Below are 19,393 nucleotides of genomic sequence, written 5' to 3' on the forward strand. Positions count from 1 at the left end.
AAGCTCTCTTAACCTAACCTCAACATTTGTTTGTGTGAGCCACTGCTGCTACAGATGGCATGTCATGATGATGTGTGTTTTAAGGGTGGGTGTAGAGCACTGCACGGCTCCTAATTAATTCCTCCTGGTGCTGTCACTAGGGGGATTTGTTGTCCGTGCTACACACCTCAGAAAAGTCAAAGCATTCAGTAGTGTCACAAGTACAGATTGGTACAGGTATTTCCCAATATACTAATTGCTTCCTGGAAATCCAGTCATAAAGCAAATGACTGTATAGCAGGCTTAAGAATGAATACAAAGAAATAGTATGTATATGATAGACAGGTGGCCCACAAAGGGTACTTCAGCCTTTCATCACCAGAGTCTCAGTATTTATATTTCTGTTCTCTCCTCCTACATTATAAAAAGTTTGAATAACAGTAAATGGCAAATCTTTCTAAGATCTAGTCCCCATCATAATTTCTCGTACTTTGACAAATATATCGTATAACTTTGTTTAATTTTGGTCTCCTTTATTTTGATTTTCCATCTAATTTACCTATTTACAATGTACAAAAATGCCAAACAACTTCAAGACATCCCACATTCCTTCCCTATCAGTTCTGCCCCTTAATAGCTGTGAATTTAACTTTGACGAGCAAGTGACGTCACTCCATCTCACAGAACTTCCTTTCCCCTAATGGGATCACCAAGAGTCCCTACAGAAAAGGACATCATTCCTTTCTGGTTCCTCCTCCTCTGCCCTTCAGTCTCCTTCTATGGCATTTTTTTTTTTTACTTTATTCTTTTTTCTTGCAGGCTTCTGGGTGTCCAGCAGCACAAAAGCTTTCAGAGACACTTGTGTCAAATGCAACATGGAGAGGAGTGAGGATGTTCACAGCAAATTTGGTTCAAGATTTCTTTTCCACAAAAGGTGTGGGTAGTGCACATACTTTCACCCATAGGATTGTATGTCATCATGTTCATAAATCTTATGGCTTGACAACATTATGGTGACCTTTGTGTGCATCAAGTCATTTGATTTCATGTATATGTTTATTTAGAATGCATAAGTTTATGAAATGTTTAATTGATAAATGTTACTTATAAAGAGATCTTGCATTTTGAAAATTTGTTAAACTCAGAGATCTGCATTATGAGGATCAAAAGGGTCTCGGTAGTGTCTCTATTTATAATGCTAGTCTTTGAAGACAAACTTCAAGTAATGTTTTATTATTAGCGATTTTGGAGCAAAGGGGAACTGATGTACGGATCACGTCTAGCAGCTGTCCAGGATCACAGGCGAGGGGTCCCTTGCCCTGCTCCTCAGATTCTGCCTTGTTAAGGTAACACTCAATGTCGTTTGTTGCTTCTTGAGACCTGTCCTACGTCATGGATGTGAACGTGATAGAGATGGGTAGGAAGGACCTTGACTTAGGTCTAAGGGCCTTTAAAGAAGGGAAGCTGGTGGAACTGATGGGACTGTAGGCAAGTTCATGAGATATGGAGGAGGAAAACTGAGTAATGGAAATAGAAGAAAGATAGTGAAAGCTTGATTAGGGAAGGTAAACAAGACAATATGGAATAGGATTTTGAATAGTGGTTGATGACTGAAATACATTTATTTAGCCAGCTTGTTGCTGCTAAGTTACTCAGGAACTCTAAAAGAAAAGTTCGTAGGCAAATTTGTTTGAGTTGTTAGATGGAAATAGAATTATATAATTTAGAAACTGCCATGAGTAGGCCTTCTGGCTTTTTGCAGTTTTCCTTATATTGCTGCATTGATTTGTAAAATTGAATTGCACTTGAATTGATTTAGCCTCACCCACCCATGGTTTGACAGTGGCGGGCTTAGTGTTCCTGTATTCAAGAGATGGATGCCTTGTGGGACTCTACTCTGATGCAGTTGAGTTCTAAGCTCTTGATCTGAACTTCAAAATTTTCATATTGTAGTTATATTAAGTCCAATGGCCTTGAAGCTTTAATATGTTTGTTGGTGTAGAAGTAGTTTATTCAGAAAATTTTATCAACTATGTGTGAATGATAGGGGAGACTCAATCTGCAATATCTCTCTCTCTCTCTCTCTCTCTCTCGTGAACACTTACTGTTAATTTCCTCTCCCATCTTTCACTGGCTCTACTTTTGGCATATTTGGTTCAAGATTTCTTCACAAAAGGTGTGGGTAGTGTACAAGGTTTTACGCATAGGATTGTATGTCATCATACTCATAAATTCTATGGCTTGAAAACATTATGGTGGCCTTTATGTGCGTCAAGTCATTTGATTTCATTGATGTTTATTTAATAAGGAGTAACAGTATGAAATTTTGAGTTGATAAATGTTACTTAAGAGATTTTTCTAAACCTAGAGATCTGCATTATGAGGGTTTTTAATAAGTTTAAAGATTGTCCTATATTTAAATAGTTGAATTTTTTGTGCTATGTTTAAATAGCTAAACTTTTTAAGTCTTTTTAGAGAATGTAATAAAAATTGCAGATTAGCAGATTAAATACAAGTGGAGAGACTTTTTTTATTGAGTTTTTTTTTTTTTTTTTGGGGGAGTATTTTGACTTTGGCATTTTTGGTTTGTGACTGTTAATTAGTGCCTATTTATATATTTTTTAAATTCTTTAGAATATCAAACATTTTTATTGGAGTTGCTTTGTTTCATAGTCTTTAGAATATCTAAAAATGTTATGGGAGTTGCTATTTATGTTTTGTAGTCAACCTGAGCCTGCTTGAAGTAACTTTTTTCTTTTCTAATATTCCTTAAAAATAACAAAAAGGAAACTTATTAACAAATAAATTTCATGATTTAGAATTGATTAAGCACTGACCATATGCAGGTGCATTTACAGGACAAGAAGGTAACATCATGACTGTATAACAGACCATGGCAACATATATTGGCAGAATGAGGCAGAAGTCTCTCCTTTCTTCCTGGATGGCAGCTGTGTTGGCAGGAGAGAGTAGAGAAGTGGGGCACAAGTTTCTTCTTACTCTCTGGAAGGCGATCTTGATGGTGCAGGTGGTTCGGGATTTCTCCCGAGGCAGGCATTGGTCGTGGCAGCTCCTATAGCTGGAAAAAAAAAGGCAAAACATAGACCAGACACCATCTTCATACTACTAATTCTCACATCTAACATGCCACATTCTCTCCATGAACTTCTTCACAGCTTGAATCATCCTTACATTCGTCTCAACATGGTACCCAGCAACACCATCATCCATTCATTCAGTCTCATACACTTCACTCGTTTGTCTAGCTTGTTCATACACTTCCTTGCATCCCATTCGAAGCCCTCTCCATTTCTAGCATAAAAAAATAAATAATAATAATCCACATGCCTTTCCTCAACTCATTGAAATGCCCAGCAAGTTTCCAGACCACTCACTCTTCACTACCATCCTGACACTTTTTCCCACCTGGTATTCCAAACATTCCACAGAAACGCCAAAACTATTCTTGCATCATTCATTCACTTTAACTTAGCCTTGAATCTTAATGTTGCCTTTAAATGCCTCACATCTCTCTGAAGGTACTCAATCCCATGTCTCCCCTCAATGTCTCTTATTGCTGCATAACCCAGGGTGCATTAAGTACCATTCTAGTTATTCTATTCTGTCCTACTAATAACTTTTCTAGTTCAATTTCATTCCACATAATCACATCCATACCATACATCATGCTTGGAATAGCTATGCTCCTTCAAACTTCTCTCAGCACATCATACTTGCATGCTTTCATCTTTGCTGCACTTCCTGGTCTGCCTACCCACTGGTTCACCAACCTCATCTTTTCATTTTTCACTTTTGGACTCATCCACATCCCCAGCAGACATACAATCAACTCTCAATTAATACTAGTTTAAATGACACGATTTTGATTTAACATGACCTGATATTTAAGGAGGTATGATTAAATGCGATTTATTCAATTAACTTGGCTCAATGACGTCATGCATGCTCACGCTGCTTCTGGTGGGGGCCCGCCAGAGACACTTTCCACCTTTGTCAAATCAAAGAATACTTAAGAGCAAATGCTGCTTTCCCGCAGCTCGGGAAGACAAACAATAAGGCAGGATTTATCTTCACCATGAAGAAGATGAGCCAAAACCCATGTTTTGTCATTAACCTTCACATTGCCTAAATACCTGTTATTTACTTTGTTTGTGAACCAATTGATATTACAAAAATATATATATAGGTAAATAGCCTACTTGACAAAAAATACGATTTGGAACCTAAACCCAGGAACATCATCACCCCTACTGCCAGCTTCAATCACCACATCTCCATCTCCCAAAGTTTTTTATCAGAATTCTACTTGGGTTATGATCAGATGTATTCCTGACTGTCTTGGAGATATGCCTAACATTCTTCATCTTTTCCTTACCTCTAATGCTTCACATTATGCTGTTACCCTATATTCTCCGTTGGGCTCCTCTCATCACAATCTCATTTCTATATCTTGCCTTCTTTCTCCAATTCCTCAGGATCCCCCAAAATGGAGGTGCCTCTGGTGCTTCGCCTCTGCTATTTTTGGGGGACCTGAGGAGGTATTACTGTTTCCATGTCAAAGACCCATCTCTGTGTGCTGAGCGCATTGCATGGAGGCGTACATTCTTCATTCTTTTTCTCAACCTAAACCTTCTAAACCTTGGTTTAACACAGCCTGTTCTCATGCTATACATAATAGAGAGGTTGTCCACAAAAGGTACTTGAGCCTTCCATCTCCTGAATATACGCACTTTATATTTCTGCCCCGAATCTTGCCCAGTCTGTTCAACTTGCCAAACACTCCTTCATAAATAGAATTTGTCAAAAAATCTTTCAAACTAACTCCCTTCGTGAATTTTGGCATCTGACCAAAAACATCTCCAATAACTTTACTCCATCTTTCCTTCCTATATTTCATCCTTATGGCACCACAGCCATCTCATCTGTCTCTAAAGCTGAACTCTTGAACCTCTGCTAAAAACACCTTGGATGATTCTGGGCTTCTCTCTCCCTTTGACTATTTCATGCTTTCAATCGAAATTCTTCACAGTGATGTTTCCCATGCCCTCACTGGCCTAAACCCTCAAAATGCTTATGGACCTGATGGAGTCCCTCCTATTGTTCTCAAAACCTGTGCTTCCGTGTTTGGATTTTGCTTGGCCAAACTCTTTCAACTATGTCTATCAACTTCTACCTTTCCTTCTTGCTGGAAGTTTGCCTACATTAGGCCTGTTCCTATAAAGGGTGAGTTCTAATCCCTCGAACTACTGTCCTATAGCTCTAATCTCTTGCTTGTCTACAGTCTATCCTCAATAGGAAGATTTTTAAACATCTGTCACTTCACAATCTTCTATCTGATCGCCAGTATGGCTTCTGTCAAGGTTGCTCTACTGGTGATCTGGCGTTCCTTACCGAGTCTTGGTCATCCTCTTAGAGATTTCGGTGAAACTATTGCGGTCGTGTTAAACTTATCAAAAGCTTTTGATAGAGTCTGGCACAAAGCTTTGATTTCATAACTGCCATCCTATGTTTTCTATCCTTCTCTCTCAAAAGTTTCCTTTCTGACCATTTTGTTGCAGCCATGGTAGATGTTCTGCTCCTAAATTTACTAGCAGTGGTGTTCCTCAGGGTTCTGTCCTATCACCCACTTTCTTTCTATTATTCAATAATGACCTATCCACTCCTACGCTGATGATACCACCCTACATTTTTCCATGTCCTTTCAGAGACGACCAATCCTTCAGAAGTCAAAAGATCACACAGGGACGACACCACAGAAAGCCTGACTTCTGATCTTTCTAAGATTTCTGATTGGGGCAAAAGCTTAGTAATTTTCAATGCCTCAAAAACTCAATTCCTCCTTCTATCAACTCGACATGACCTTTCAGACAACTATCCCCTCTTCTTCAGTGACACTCAACTGTTTCCCTCTTTCTCACTGAATATCCTTGGTCTGTCCATAATCTTAACTGGAAACTTCACATCTCATCTCTTGCTAAAACAGCTATGAAGTTAGGCATTCTGCAGCATCTCCACCAGTTTTTCTCGTCCCTCCAACTGCTAACTCTGTACAAGGGCCTTATCCGTCCTTGTATGGAGTACTCTTCTCATGTTTGGGGGAGTTCCACTCATACAGCTTTATTAAATAGGGTGGAATCAAAAGCTTTTAGTCTCATCAAATCCCTTCCTTTGACTGACTATCCTCAGCCTCTTTCTCACCACCAAAATGTTGCATCTCTTTCTATCTTTTATTGCTATTTTCATGCTAACAGCATGCCTCCCTTCTTCCTGCGGCCTCACTGCAGGTGTTCTTCTCATCCCTATTCTGTCCAACCTCTAAAACAAGAGTTAACCAGTATTCTCAATCATTCATACCTTTCACTGGTAAACTCCTGAATTAATAATTTTCTAATTTCCTGGACAATAAAGATGTGCAGGTGAGTGTTTTATTGTTTGTGACCCAGTGATGCATTAATAGATTTTTCTAAGGTTTGAGTAACCAAATTCCCAAAATCAGCAGACTTTCCCAGTGGCCAGGAATGTAATCCTCCCCACTATTATTACCATGGTTTTCTATGGGGAAATTGTTTGAATAACATGTTGTCTCCAGGAACATAACCCTCACACTAATCGAGAGTTGATAGTACTACTTGTATTCATCAGTTTGTTGCATCTCTTTCTCTCCCAGTCTCCATACTAAGTTTCTCTCATTACCTGACCTATTCACAACTATTATCTTGTTTTGTCACTGCTAAATCTGGAGACTCCAAAGCCTCCCATACCCATCAACAACATCCAACAGACTCTGCAGCCCATCTGCCAATTCACTTATAACTACCACATCATCTGCATACAAGAGCATACATATCCTATCATTCCCCATCCTTACTCCTGCATTCTATTCTCATTCTAGTAGCCAATTCCTCTGTATATAAACTAAAGAGGATTGGTGACAAAATACAACCTTGCGTGACAACTTTTCCACTCTTTACCCAGTAAGTTTTTATATCCCCTACTGTGTATCTAGTCTGTGTCCATATACATACTTCGTACTATACTATCTTTGCACTTGGTCAAAATTTTTCCGAGATTCTGCCTAACATTCTTATGTTCACTGTGTCATAATTATATGCTTTCTCTGTATCCAAAAAACCTAAGTTGTAATTATTACTATCATCCTTCTTTTTCCTCTCAATCAATTCATTCACCACAAACATGTCTTCAGCTCTCCTATCCATGGAAACCATTTCCGTTCTTCACCCAACACAGTTCATTCAATCCATTTACACAATCCCTCTTCAACACTTTACTTACTTTATTTAATAATGAAATCAGCGTATATTTCAACAAATTCTCACTCTTGTATCCTTCCTTATGTAACAAGGTACTTGGTACTCTTCTCCTTTCATACCTGGTTTAAATTAACCTGTTATCTTAACAACTTCTCTGTTTTAGTACATCTCATACGGTAGTGTCTCATCTAGCAATGCTGCCTTCCCTTTCTTTTGAATTTTCAAAACACATTGCTCCATTTCCTCCCTGCTGATTCTTTCATTCACATCTTGCCTTTCCAATGTTGCACTCTTCTCTTGCATCAAGTACCTCGCCTGCATCTCCAATTTCTTCCCAGAACTGTTTTATCACCCTTCTCATTTCTTCTTACCTGTCACCACTGCCCTATTCACCTTCAGGCTCTCCATATTCTCAGTCAGGCATCTGTACCATTCTTTACCACCTTCCTTTCTGAGGGACTGAATCCTGCTTCTCTTGCACCTACCCTATAAGTATTCATTATCCCCCCCTCTCTCTCTCTCTCTCTCTCTCTCTCTCTCTCTCTCTCTCTCTCTCTCTCTCTCTCTCGTACAAGTACGGACAGTAGTAGTGATGAATCATTAGCAAAGAATATATTCCCTTACTATGCACCATGGACTCACACTGTATTATGCTAGATAATTTGGCATTATTATCAATTTATTTTTTATTGGTATGAACATCCAAATTCTGCTTAACAAAATGACAGTGAGATAAAAAGAATACACCAAATAATACATTCTTTTTAAGTATCAGTAGTATTGGCAGAAAATAAGCCGATACAGCCAATGTCAATACATTGGTACATCTCTAGTATGTCCTTGAGACAATAAAGTGCACACTGAGGTGTGCGGGTGGTGGGACCTGTGTTAACGTGGTGATTGCACCCTGTTAACACATTAGCCAGCCTCTACCCAATTCTTTGTGTGTGTGTGTGTATGACATGCATTATAGAACATCTACATTGTGATTTTGTGTGTTTGTTACTTTAGTTTTTTTACATTTCTAAAGCCAGTGTCACATTGAACTAAGTCCATTGCTGAGTGTATTTGTTCGTTGAGATTCTGTGCTCTGACAAGTCATAAATCTTAAATTGGATACTTTAAATTGAAGGTCAAGTATATTAAACAAACCTTAATTCTTTTGCAATTTTGCAAGCGGATGAAATTTGTTCCTTCAGCGTATTCAAGAGCGCCGTATCATAAGGTCAACACATTTGTGATATCTCAGCTCAGCTGTCATCTAAGCCAAAACTCTTATAGAAAGGCTCACCTGGAATTAATGAAAACATTCTGCTGAGGGAATAGACGTCTTGAAATATCTGTTCTTTGGAGTAATTCGGTGCAAAGGATTAGTCCTAAGATCAGTGATCTGCCACCATCATTGCAACTGTGCAGGATCACCAGGGGATGGATTTCAGAGGAGAAAGTGTGGAAGAGATCTCTTGAAAGTATGCCGCCAGCAAAGAAGAGGGGCGTGCACCAAACGCGTGCTGTGGCAAAGATGAAATCACGTTCACCTTCGAGACATGAAACAAGTTCCTACATCATCACGTTCACCTTCGAGACATGAAACAAGTTCCTACAGTCATATTGTCCATTCAGAATAATATTTTTCATCGAGTTACAGTGGAGACCACAGAAATTGAGTCTCCATCCTATATACATGGTACTCCTGGTCATCACTGCCACATTACACTGAGGATTCTTTCAGTAACGGGATCACCATCCTGGACATGGGATGCACAAGACTCACTGGCAAACAAAAGGTTGACGTCCATATTTCATGAACCACATAACATCCCAAAACAAGAACTTTTTATCCTGAAAGCTTGCACAGGTTTGGCATTGAACAGACCCATTACTGTGAAGATTTGTGTATGGAGTTCATTAACACTGAAAAAAATTCAAAGTCCAAGATAGGCTGTGAGAACTATGCACTTCGCAAAGGAGCCAGGAAAATTGAGAATACATAAAACCTTTTGATAAATAATAATAAAAATAATTACAGTAATGTGATCATAAAGATAAATAATATTAATAATCTATACATCAAGGACACGTGTCTCCAGAAGAGTGTGTGACCCCTTATATTCCTATTCACACCAATATCTTAGTCCTTATGGCCCCAATGGAAGGATATACTATCCTGCCTACTATCTCCAGGGATCAGTCTCACAGATTAGGCATTCCATTTGTCCTATGACAATAATAATTAGAATATATATATATATATATATATATATATATATATATATATATATATATATATATATATATATATATATATATATATATATATATATATATATATATATATATATATATGCTTTTAAGATACATTCTTATGAACAAACTGATGAAAAAGTTGCATTATGAAAACCAGTTGAATTATAAAAACCAGTATTCACTCAAGTCAAAGTATCAATAAAACTCTACTAGAACTAAAACGTACCACTCCTACACATGATCCTTTCTCCTTCCCAGCAGGTGTATCCCATCCCTCCAGGAAGCTTACACTGTAGTCCTCTCTGTTTCTGCAGGTTTTCAACTTGTATGTGAAATGAGGCATAAGATGGCATTTAATTTCCCATTGCAACATAAGCCAATTTCTGCAGCAGAATGGGGATTGCTGGCAGGGCACACTGGTTTGGTTCTCTTCTCAGTTGTGGCACCAACTGTAAGTTGTAATAAATGAAATTAAACTCCTTTGAACCTTGGCCCAAATATCCCAAATATACACTTGTCATAGTCAAATTGAATAGTGCAGTGAATGGGCTATTAGGAAGTAGAAGTGTAACTTATAGACACATTCACAGATGCTGGATCTAGTATGAGGATTATTTATTTATTTTTTTCTTCCCTTTGTTTGATGATAATTTATTTCTCAAGGGATACTAAGAAAAAAAAAGTTTCCTTACTGGAGATTGGGAAGATTTACATGAGGTGCTTGATGCAAGAGATGGGTATGTGACATTGGAAAAGAAGGATGTGAATTGACTGAATGGAAGAATCAGAAAGGAGGAAATGGAAAAATGTGTGAAAAGGTAAAAAGAATGGGAAGGCAGCAGGGTCAGATGAAATACCATAAGAGATGTATAAAAATGGAGAAGTTGTGGTTGATAAGATGACTGAGTTTTTAACCAGGTATGGAAGGAAGAGAGTGTGCTAAGAGTATGGAATGAATGTAGGGCAACTTTGCTGCATAAGAGAGGATAAAAAAGTAAGAATGAGTTGAAGTATGGGCCAATTCCATTATTGAATACAATGGGTAAAGTGTTTAGTACTAGTACTAGTGTTGAATGAGAGATTGCTTAAATTCATTGAATGAATTGGATTGTTGGGTGAAGAACAAAATGAGTTCTGTGTGGACAGGAGTGCTGAAGACATGTTTGTGGTGAATGAATTGACTGAGGAAAAAGAAGGATGGTAGTAAATTATACTTATGTTAGGCAGAGTCTCGCAGAAAAGATTGGACTGAGTGCAAAGATAGCATAGTGCAAAGTATATGGACACAGACTAGAGGGTATAAAAACAGAATGGGTAAGAGTGAAACAGGAGTTAGGCAAAGTTATACTTTGTCACCAGTTCTCTTTAGTTTATGTACAAAGAAACTGGCTGCCAGAATGAAAAAATAATATTGGCTGCCAGAATGCAAAGAATGAATGCAGGAGTAATGATGGGGAATGATATGTATGCTCCTCTATACAGATGATGTGGTAGTTATGAGTGAATCAGCAGATGAGCTCCACAGTCTGTTAGATGTTATAGATGGGTATGGAAGAGACTTTGGAGTGAGATATAAAGTGAGAAAAAGCAAGGTAATGGTTGTGAATAGGCAAGATGATGAGAAAAGCTTGATGTGGACACTGGGAGAGAATGAGGTGCAGCAGACTGATGAATACAAATATCTCTAGATATAAATGAGTCTGAATACAAGTATCTCTGGATATGAAAGAGTCTGAATGGCTGTGTGAAAGTGAAAGATGAGGTTGGTGGACCATGGGTAGGCTGACTAAGTGTAGCAAGGATGAGAGTGAGCAAGTAAGACATGCTGCGAGAAGTTTGGAAGAGCGTGGCCATTCCATGTATCATGTATTGTATGGATGTGATTGCATGGAATGAAAATGAACTTGGAGTTATTAAGACAAAATAGAATAGAATGGCACTTAATGCACCAGGATATGCAGCAATGAAAGTTGAGGGGAGAGAGAGAGAGAGAGAAAGGGGGGGGGGCATGTAAAGGCAACAGAGATTCAAGGCTAGGTTAGTTCAAAGGCATTTCTGTGGAATGTTAGGAACAGCTGTTACGGGAAGTGTGTCAGGATGGTAGTGAAGTGGTCTGGAAACCTGTCAGGCATTTCCAGTTGAGTGACAACTTGAAGCATGATTGTTAGAAATGGAGGACCTGTAATGCAATGCAAGGAAGTGGAAGAGCAAGATAGACAAAAGGATGAAGTGAATGGAGGAGTAAGATGAAACAAGAGTAAGTGGTATAGAGAGAAAAAGTCCCCAATGTATGAAAAGTGGTATGATGGCAGCCTGGTTGGCGAGCTTCACTTCCAAGCTAGTCCAGTGTATGGATATGAAAGCAAGGAGCTAGATCAGGGGTGGGCAAACTTTTCAGTGCTAGGGCCACATTAAAAAAATAATCTTATAGGCTGGCATACTATATTAACCCAAATCATTAATATTTAAAATACAAAATTAAAGGCTTCTAAAGAAAAAGCCACTCACACGTGCACACTTGCGAGAAGAAAATAAAATGCTCACAATACTACTTGGCGCTAATTAATTAAACTTGCCCTTTCAAATTTCTTAACATTTGTTGGGCCGCATGAATTCCTTTGGCCATCTGCATGCGGCCTGTGGGTCGTAGTTTGCCCACACCTGAGCTATGTGGTACGAGTCCTACAGCAAGGTGTGCCAGCTGTGTGACATGGGAGAGGACAAGATGATGGAGTATGTGATAGAGTGTGTGAAGTATGCCAGAAACAGGAATGAGGATGAGGGCCAGCCAAGGGCAAAAAAAAAGAAAGTTAGAAAAAAGCCCACTTGAGCGCTGGCTCTCCAAAGAGTACAGAAAGTGCCAAAACCGTCAGCCAGAATTAGGGGAGCAAATGCCTCGATACCTCCCTCTTAAAAGAAGACAAGTTGTAGGAATTTGGAAATACAGATGCAGGGAGGGAGTTCCAGAGTTTACCAGTGAAAGGGATGAATGATTGAGCATACTGGTTAACTCTTGCATTAGAGAGCTGGACAGAATAGGGATGAGAGGAAGAAGAAAGCCGTGTGCAGCGTGGCCGCAGGAGGAGGGGAGGCATGCAGTTAGCAAGATCAGTAGAACAGTTACCATGAAAATAGTGATAAAATATAGAAAGGGATGCAACATTTCGGCGGTGAGAAAGAGACTGAAGACAGTTAGTCAGAGGAGGGGAGTTGATGAGACGAAGAGCTTTCGATTCCACCCTATCAAGCAAAGCTGTGTGACTGGAACCCCCCCAAACATGCTGAGGAAATTGGGGAGTAAGAGTTGGAAGACCGGAATGGAATGGATAGTGTTGTCGGTGGGACTATGTGGAGAGACGAGTGAAGGGATGATTGAAGCCATGAGGGAGTTCCTATATAGAACATGGCATGCTAGGTGCAGGGATTAGTAGTATGAAAGATGGTGTCTAGTGTCTGGTCTATATTTTGCTTCCCTGCCCCCCGCCTGCTATAGGAGCTGCCAATACCAATGCCAACCTAGGAAGAAATCCTGAGCCACTTGAAGCATCAAGATCAAGCTTGATCAAGATCACCTTCCAGCAAGTGAGGAGAGACTTCTGTCTCATTCTGTCAGTACATGTTGCCATGGTCTTTTGTCATGATTTTCCTTTCTTGTCCTGTAAATGTACCAATATATGGTGTCAGACTGTCCGTACTGCATAATAAATTATAAATTATGAAATTTATTGTTTTTTTTATCTTATAGAATACTAGAAAAAGGTTACTTCAAGCAGACTCAAGTTGAATATGAAACCTCAATCAAACCTCCCATGACAATTTTAGGTATTTTAGAAAATAAACAATAATACAAATTAAAGGAAACGGCTAATAAATATATATAAATAACCACTAACCAAAAACTCTGCAAAGTGGCAAACGGTCCAAAAAACTATACAAAGTCAAAAATACTCTGAAGACTCTCCGTAGATGAGGTAAATATACACTGAAGCTAAAGTAAGTCTCCCCTTCATTTATATTAATCTAACCACTCCAGTACTGCAACTCACTTTTACCTTGAGTTTTCAGTATGATTAGATAGACAATTTTACTTGCATTAGGAAAGGTCTATGAAGATCAGAAGATTAATCCCCCGAGTCTTCAGTATTCTAATCCCAACACAAGTTTCTGAAGCTGTATAAAATCACCATATAGTAAGCAGAATAAATATGAAAATGCATCATGGTACAGAAGGGATTAATCCACAATTTTCATTACGTACATTCTCTAAAAAACGTCTTTTAAATTTTTGAACTTGGCACAATTTTTTTACTTTTAATAAACCCTAATAAGCAAACTTAATCTTCATAATGAGATCTCCAAGTTTAGCATGAAAATATGAAAGAGATTTTGGAGTGTTATATGGCAGTGAGAAAAGCAAGGTAATGTGAATAGGTCAGGCAATGAGGTGCAGGCAGTAGTAAGGGAGATAAGGGTGGAAAAAAAGCAACATGTCTAGTGGATGTTGATGTAGTGGGGAAGTGTGGTCAGTGTCACAAAGATTTTTAAATGCATGTCTTCAGACTAGCATAGTACCCTACAAGAAGACTTCAGGAAAAGGATGGGCTGTGTAGATCAGATATTTGCTGTAAAGAGATTTACAAAAAGATATTCAGCAAACAGTAAAGAAGTATTCTGGCCTTTTATGGAATCAGAGAAGACAGTGCAGAACTGATAGGAAAGGAATGTTGGGTGTCTTGAAGTTGTATGGTGTTTGTGATACATTGTAAAAAGGTAAATTAGATGGCAGATCAAAATAAAGAAGACAAAGATGAAAAAGTTTTGATATTTTTGGCCAAGTACCAGAAATTAAGATATTACAAAGATTTTGACATTTACTATTATTGAGTTTTAGTAAAGTTAGAGGAAAAATTTGGCATAATTCCTGACAGAAATAAAAATACCAAGAAATTCTGGTGATGGAAAGCTCAAGTACCCTTTGTGGGCCACCTGTCTATCATGTGCCTATTAATTTTTCTATTCATTCTTAAGTCTGCTATACAGTTGTTTGCTTTACGACTGGATACCCAGGAAGCAATTAGTATATTGGGGAATACCTGTACCAATCTGTACTTGTGACACTACTGAATGCTTTGACCTTTCTGAGGTGTGTAGCACGGACAACAAATCCCCCTAGTGACAGCACCAGGAGGAATTAATTAGGAGCCGTGCAGTGCTCTACACCCACCCTTAAAACACACATCATCATGACATGACATCTGTAGCAGCAGTGGCTCACACAAACAAATGTTGAGGTTAGGTTAAGAGAGCTTAGCACTCAACTGCATCAGAGTAGAGTCCCACAAGGCATCCATCTCTTGAATACAGGAACACTAAGCCCGCCACTGTCAAATCATGGGTGGGTGAGGCTAAATCAATTCAAATGCAATTCAAATTTACAAATCAATGCAGCAATATAAGTCCTACTCATGGCAGTCTCTAAATTAAATAATTCTATTTCCACCTAACAACTCATACACAAATTTGCCTACGAACTCTTCTTTTAGAGTTTCTGAGTAACTTAGCAGCAACAAGCTGGCTAAATAAATGTATTTCAGTCAAATGCAATTCAAATTTACAAATCAATGCAGCAATATAAGTCCTACTCATGGCAGTCTCTAAATTAAATAATTCTATTTCCACCTAACAACTCATACACAAATTTGCCTACGAACTCTTCTTTTAGAGTTTCTGAGTAACTTAGCAGCAACAAGCTGGCTAAATAAATGTATTTCAGTCATCAACCTGTCTTGTTTACCTTCCCTAATCAAGCTTTCACTATCTTTCTTCTATTTTCATTACTCAGTTTTTCTCCTCCATATCTCATGAACTTGTCTACAGTCCCGTCAGTTCCACCAGCTTCCCCTTCTTTAAAGGCCCTTAGAGCTAAGTCAAGGTCCTTCCTACCCATCTCTATCATGTTCACATCCATGACGTAGGACAGGTCTCAAGAAGCAACAAACGACATTGAGTGTTACCTTAACAAGGCAGAATCTGAGGAGCAGGGCAAGGGACCCCTCGCTTGTGACCCTGGACAGCTGCTAGACATGCTCCATACATCATAATTCCCCCTTACTCCAAAATCGCTAATAATAAAACATTCTGTTATAAATACTTACAGTTTGTCTTTACAGAATAGGATTATATAAGAGACACCCAAGAGATGAAATGCACTCAAAACACAGGAAAAGTCTATAAAATATCAGCAAAGAGATACTTTGATATTTCATTTTATCACATGCACAGAAAGTATCATTCGGCAAGTTTTACTGGTCAAATTTGGCCAACACCAGACATCATTTTGATCCATAATGTCGTAACCAGGCTATGACATATTAATATGCCTGCTTTTCTTTTTCTTAATGTAACAACCATTAAACAAGAATAACTACTCAATATGTCTACCTGTATCCTTCAATCTAAACAATGTTTAATAATAATAATAATAAATAATAATAATAATAAATAACAATAATAATAATTTGCCCTATATGATTACTTTTAATCAACTGACAATATCACAAGGCCTGAAAAACTAACTATTCACATCTAAATATCAAACTTCAAGAGCGAATGGCTTAGGCTGCTGCTGTCACTGTGAGGGACATGTGGTATTTTCAGTCTTTCACCATACCCTTCTCCTCATATACAGCTTCTCATTTTGAGTAATTTGAATCCATACATACCCATCATATATTGTTTAAAAAGTTGACAATTTTTAAAGATATAGTTGATTTGTTCTGAGGGAGATGTATCAGCAGTGCGTGTCACCTCAAGTAGGTTACATTAGGTTAGGTTAAGTTAAGTTAAAAGTTAGGGTTAGGTTAGCTTGGGTTGAATAAAATAAGTTTCAATAAGTTACCATAGCCAATGAATACTTTCCACAGCATGCAATAAGTTAAACTTTTGGATTGTGACTTTTGTGGTACTTTATGATAAATTCATTTTCTACTATAGTACATTTTGGTCCGTTTTGTAGTAATCTTTTTTTTTTTATTTAACTAGAAAAAGTTGTTTCATCCTGAAGTGAGAGTATGGTGAGACTGTAAATTTACCTGAACTGTGAGACACTTTTCCTTGGGCAGCACGCCAGGCAACTCCACCAGTCTGTTCTTCAGTTCTCCAGTGGGCAGAGCTTATAAGAACTGTAAAGACGCCTCTATAACTCAATCTAACACTGTGTAACCTAACTGGCAGGGCTTCACCCTTCCTGGACACCTCCTCCATAAAACAATCTTATTATTAAACTTTGAAAGGTTAAAATGGGGCTAGAAATGCTGCAAACAGTGAAATGTACAGCCTGTGAAGGGTCTTTGTCATGTACTATATTGACTGAAATAGCAATAAAACCCAACTGTCCAGCTTTCCTCCCTTCCCTAAAACAAAATTATAAAAAAAAAAAAAAAAAAAATCACTTGCAACGTTGCATTACTTAGCAACATGCATAAATGGGATTCAAAATACTCAGCATGAAAACTACTGATGAGGTGAGTAAAGAATTTGGCACTGTCCCCGAGAAACCGTCCCGCGCGCTTGCCTCGATTCCCAGTTCCCCCTTCGCAGCTCCTCCATCCAGAAATATATGGTATATAATTTTGTTTTTGCATAGGGGTTCCTTGAGATGTGATGTATTTGAAGGGTTATGCAAGGGTAAAAAGATTGAGAAACACTGCCTTATTCGTTACCATCTCTCTCTCTCTCTCTCTCTCTCTCTCCTTCCTTATTTTCATATTCTCTCCTTATTCGTTATCATATTCTCTCTCTCTCCTTATTCATTTTCATATTCTCTCTCTCTCTCTCTCTCTTGCTGACCAACAGTGTGGCTTCATATATAGGTATGACGTCAAATCAGCTGGGTGGTAGAGCTGCGAAGTGGGAGCCGGGAATTGAGGCAAGCACGCGGGACGGTTTCTTGGGGACAGTGCCAAGAATTTCAGTGACCCGAGCAAAGATCTGCAACAATACCTTCTGTTCATGACATACTTGTTATGAGCTTCTAGACACAATGTGTCAGAATCTTAAATATTTTTGTTTCATCAATATTACCTCAAAAACACGTAAATCTTGTTAGCCGCCGTGGTACAGTGAAACCATGCGTGCTTTGGGATCCGAGGGGTCTCCAAGCGCACGGGTTCGAATCCTGTCCACGATCTGAGTGGAGGTTGGGCTTCCTCACTCAGGGCAACGGTTTCCTAGCGGGTGGGCTTTGAGATAGGATGTACCCTAAAAAGTATCCCCTTTAGCCCATAAATTCCCGTGAAAAGCCCACATGGTATATAAAAAAAAAATCTTTAAAACAGGACCTCCTCTCTAATCCGTGCAATAATAACACAAAATGATGAGTAGTTAATGGAGAACACGTACCTTGTGGTCTTGTTTGGGGTCACACACGGTTATGTCACATTGCCTCACCGAAATTAGAGACGTCACTCGGAGTCAAAGTCCAAATAGTAAACATTGCTATTGTCTATTGTATATATCTGGGGTTTGTGGGTAACAGGAAGTGACTGTCTGTTGTTCACATCCTGGGTTTGTGGGTAACTGCTGAATAGGATTCTTATTGTGTCTATAGTTCTTTTGTCCAATGACATGCCACCACCTCTTAACACCACAAGCTGCACCAATGGGAATTTGCTTTATGTATTCGTAGGCGGGGCACAGCTGGGCAGACAGGTGCAGAGATCTGTGTGCGCAGTTGAGCCATGGCCACCAGTGACATTAGTTGTAAAGGTTGCGAATTTGATTACTGGGAAATCATCGCTCCTGCAATGCAAGTCAGTGTACAATCGAGAAGAGGACCAGCCAGGACCTTCATCCTTTCGTTAAGGTATTGGTAGAGGTACGGCATATTGTGTGAAGCTATAAGAGAACCGCTGTGGGGGGAGGGAAGCTGCCCCAAAGCAAGGATACGGTAAGTTAGGTTTATGTTAGGGTTAGGTTAGTGTTGCAGGGGGGGTCCAGGGGGGCGCAGTCCCCCCAGCTAGGTTAGGTTAGGTTTATGTTAGGGTTAGGTTAGTGTTGCAGGGGGGGGCGTCCGGGTGGGGCGCAGCCCCCCGGCTAGGTTAGGTTACGTTAGTGTTGTAGGGGGGGTCCGGGAGGCACAGCCCCTCGGTTAGGTTAGGTTAGTTTTTTTTCCTTACACTTTTTTGGATCGCCATATATCACCTCTTTTGGCTTCCCCCCCAAAACCCCCGATTCCCCACGTGACCCCAAGCTTGTTGAGGGGAAGGGGGGTAATAGAAAAGAATATGTAAGGAGTTGCTGTTCTATAGATTTACCCAAAAACATAAATAAATAATTGTTTGTAAGTACAGAATGCCCTGCCCATCACACGGATACACTGCTCACCTCTGACCAGGCTTAGGTTGCTCGTGTTGGTGAGTAGACGGGTGTGCAGGCTGTTGTGGCTCTCTGAATCATGTGCTCGTTGTGGATTTGAGGCCTTGCTGGCTGTAGTGTCACATACTAATGCCCATAAGGTACTGGTGGCAGACAGGTTACCTGGTTACATTTTGGTGAGCTGTTTAGTGTTCTGCCGGAAGACCCAGGCACGTTTGAGTCTTGAAGGTAGGACATAGTCTTGGAAGCCATAGATGTCTGGTGGCCATCGCCCGCCTCCGCCTGGGTCACATCACTCAGTGCTCACTTGCACCGTCTATGCTTGCCTCCTGATCCTTTCTGCCCTTGGTGTAGGACTACCCCTGAGACCATCGAACATTTCCTGCTCCACTGCCCACGCTTCCACACCCACCACACTCCACTACACAGGGCTCTCCGCCCTGGCTATCAGAACACTCCACCTGCCCACCCTCCAGGCGGCCTCAGGCGTCCACCCCTCC

General features: G+C 39.5%; 2 protein-coding genes across 10 annotated transcripts in view; both read right to left on the reverse strand.

Moving 5' to 3' along the window:
• LOC123517601 (ionotropic receptor 40a-like) overlaps positions 1-19,393 on the reverse strand; it is a 72,144-nt gene that overhangs the window by 52,591 nt on the left and 160 nt on the right. The gene's annotated exons all lie outside the window — the stretch shown is intronic.
• Positions 2,565-19,393, reverse strand: part of LOC123517638 — a 28,245-nt gene continuing 11,416 nt past the window's right edge. For 2 of the 9 annotated variants that reach the window (XM_045277943.1, XM_045277997.1), the window contains 3 exons: positions 9,745-9,967; positions 8,563-8,782; positions 2,565-3,058 (listed from right to left, as the gene is read on the reverse strand). In XM_045277943.1, the coding sequence (XP_045133878.1) occupies positions 2,788-3,058; positions 8,563-8,782; positions 9,745-9,871 (618 nt within the window). In that variant the 5' untranslated portion in view covers positions 9,872-9,967 and the 3' untranslated portion in view covers positions 2,565-2,787. Of the gene's footprint in view, positions 3,059-8,562; positions 8,783-9,744; positions 9,968-13,034; positions 13,175-16,609; positions 16,700-17,600; positions 17,731-17,918; positions 18,063-18,902; positions 19,356-19,393 lie in introns of those variants that run through there. The other 7 variants (XM_045277987.1, XM_045277981.1, XM_045277958.1 and 4 more) reach the window with 7 other exon arrangements.

This window comes from Portunus trituberculatus, chromosome 6 (genome assembly GCF_017591435.1).
Source record: "Portunus trituberculatus isolate SZX2019 chromosome 6, ASM1759143v1, whole genome shotgun sequence".
NCBI classification, from domain to species: domain Eukaryota; kingdom Metazoa; phylum Arthropoda; class Malacostraca; order Decapoda; family Portunidae; genus Portunus; species Portunus trituberculatus.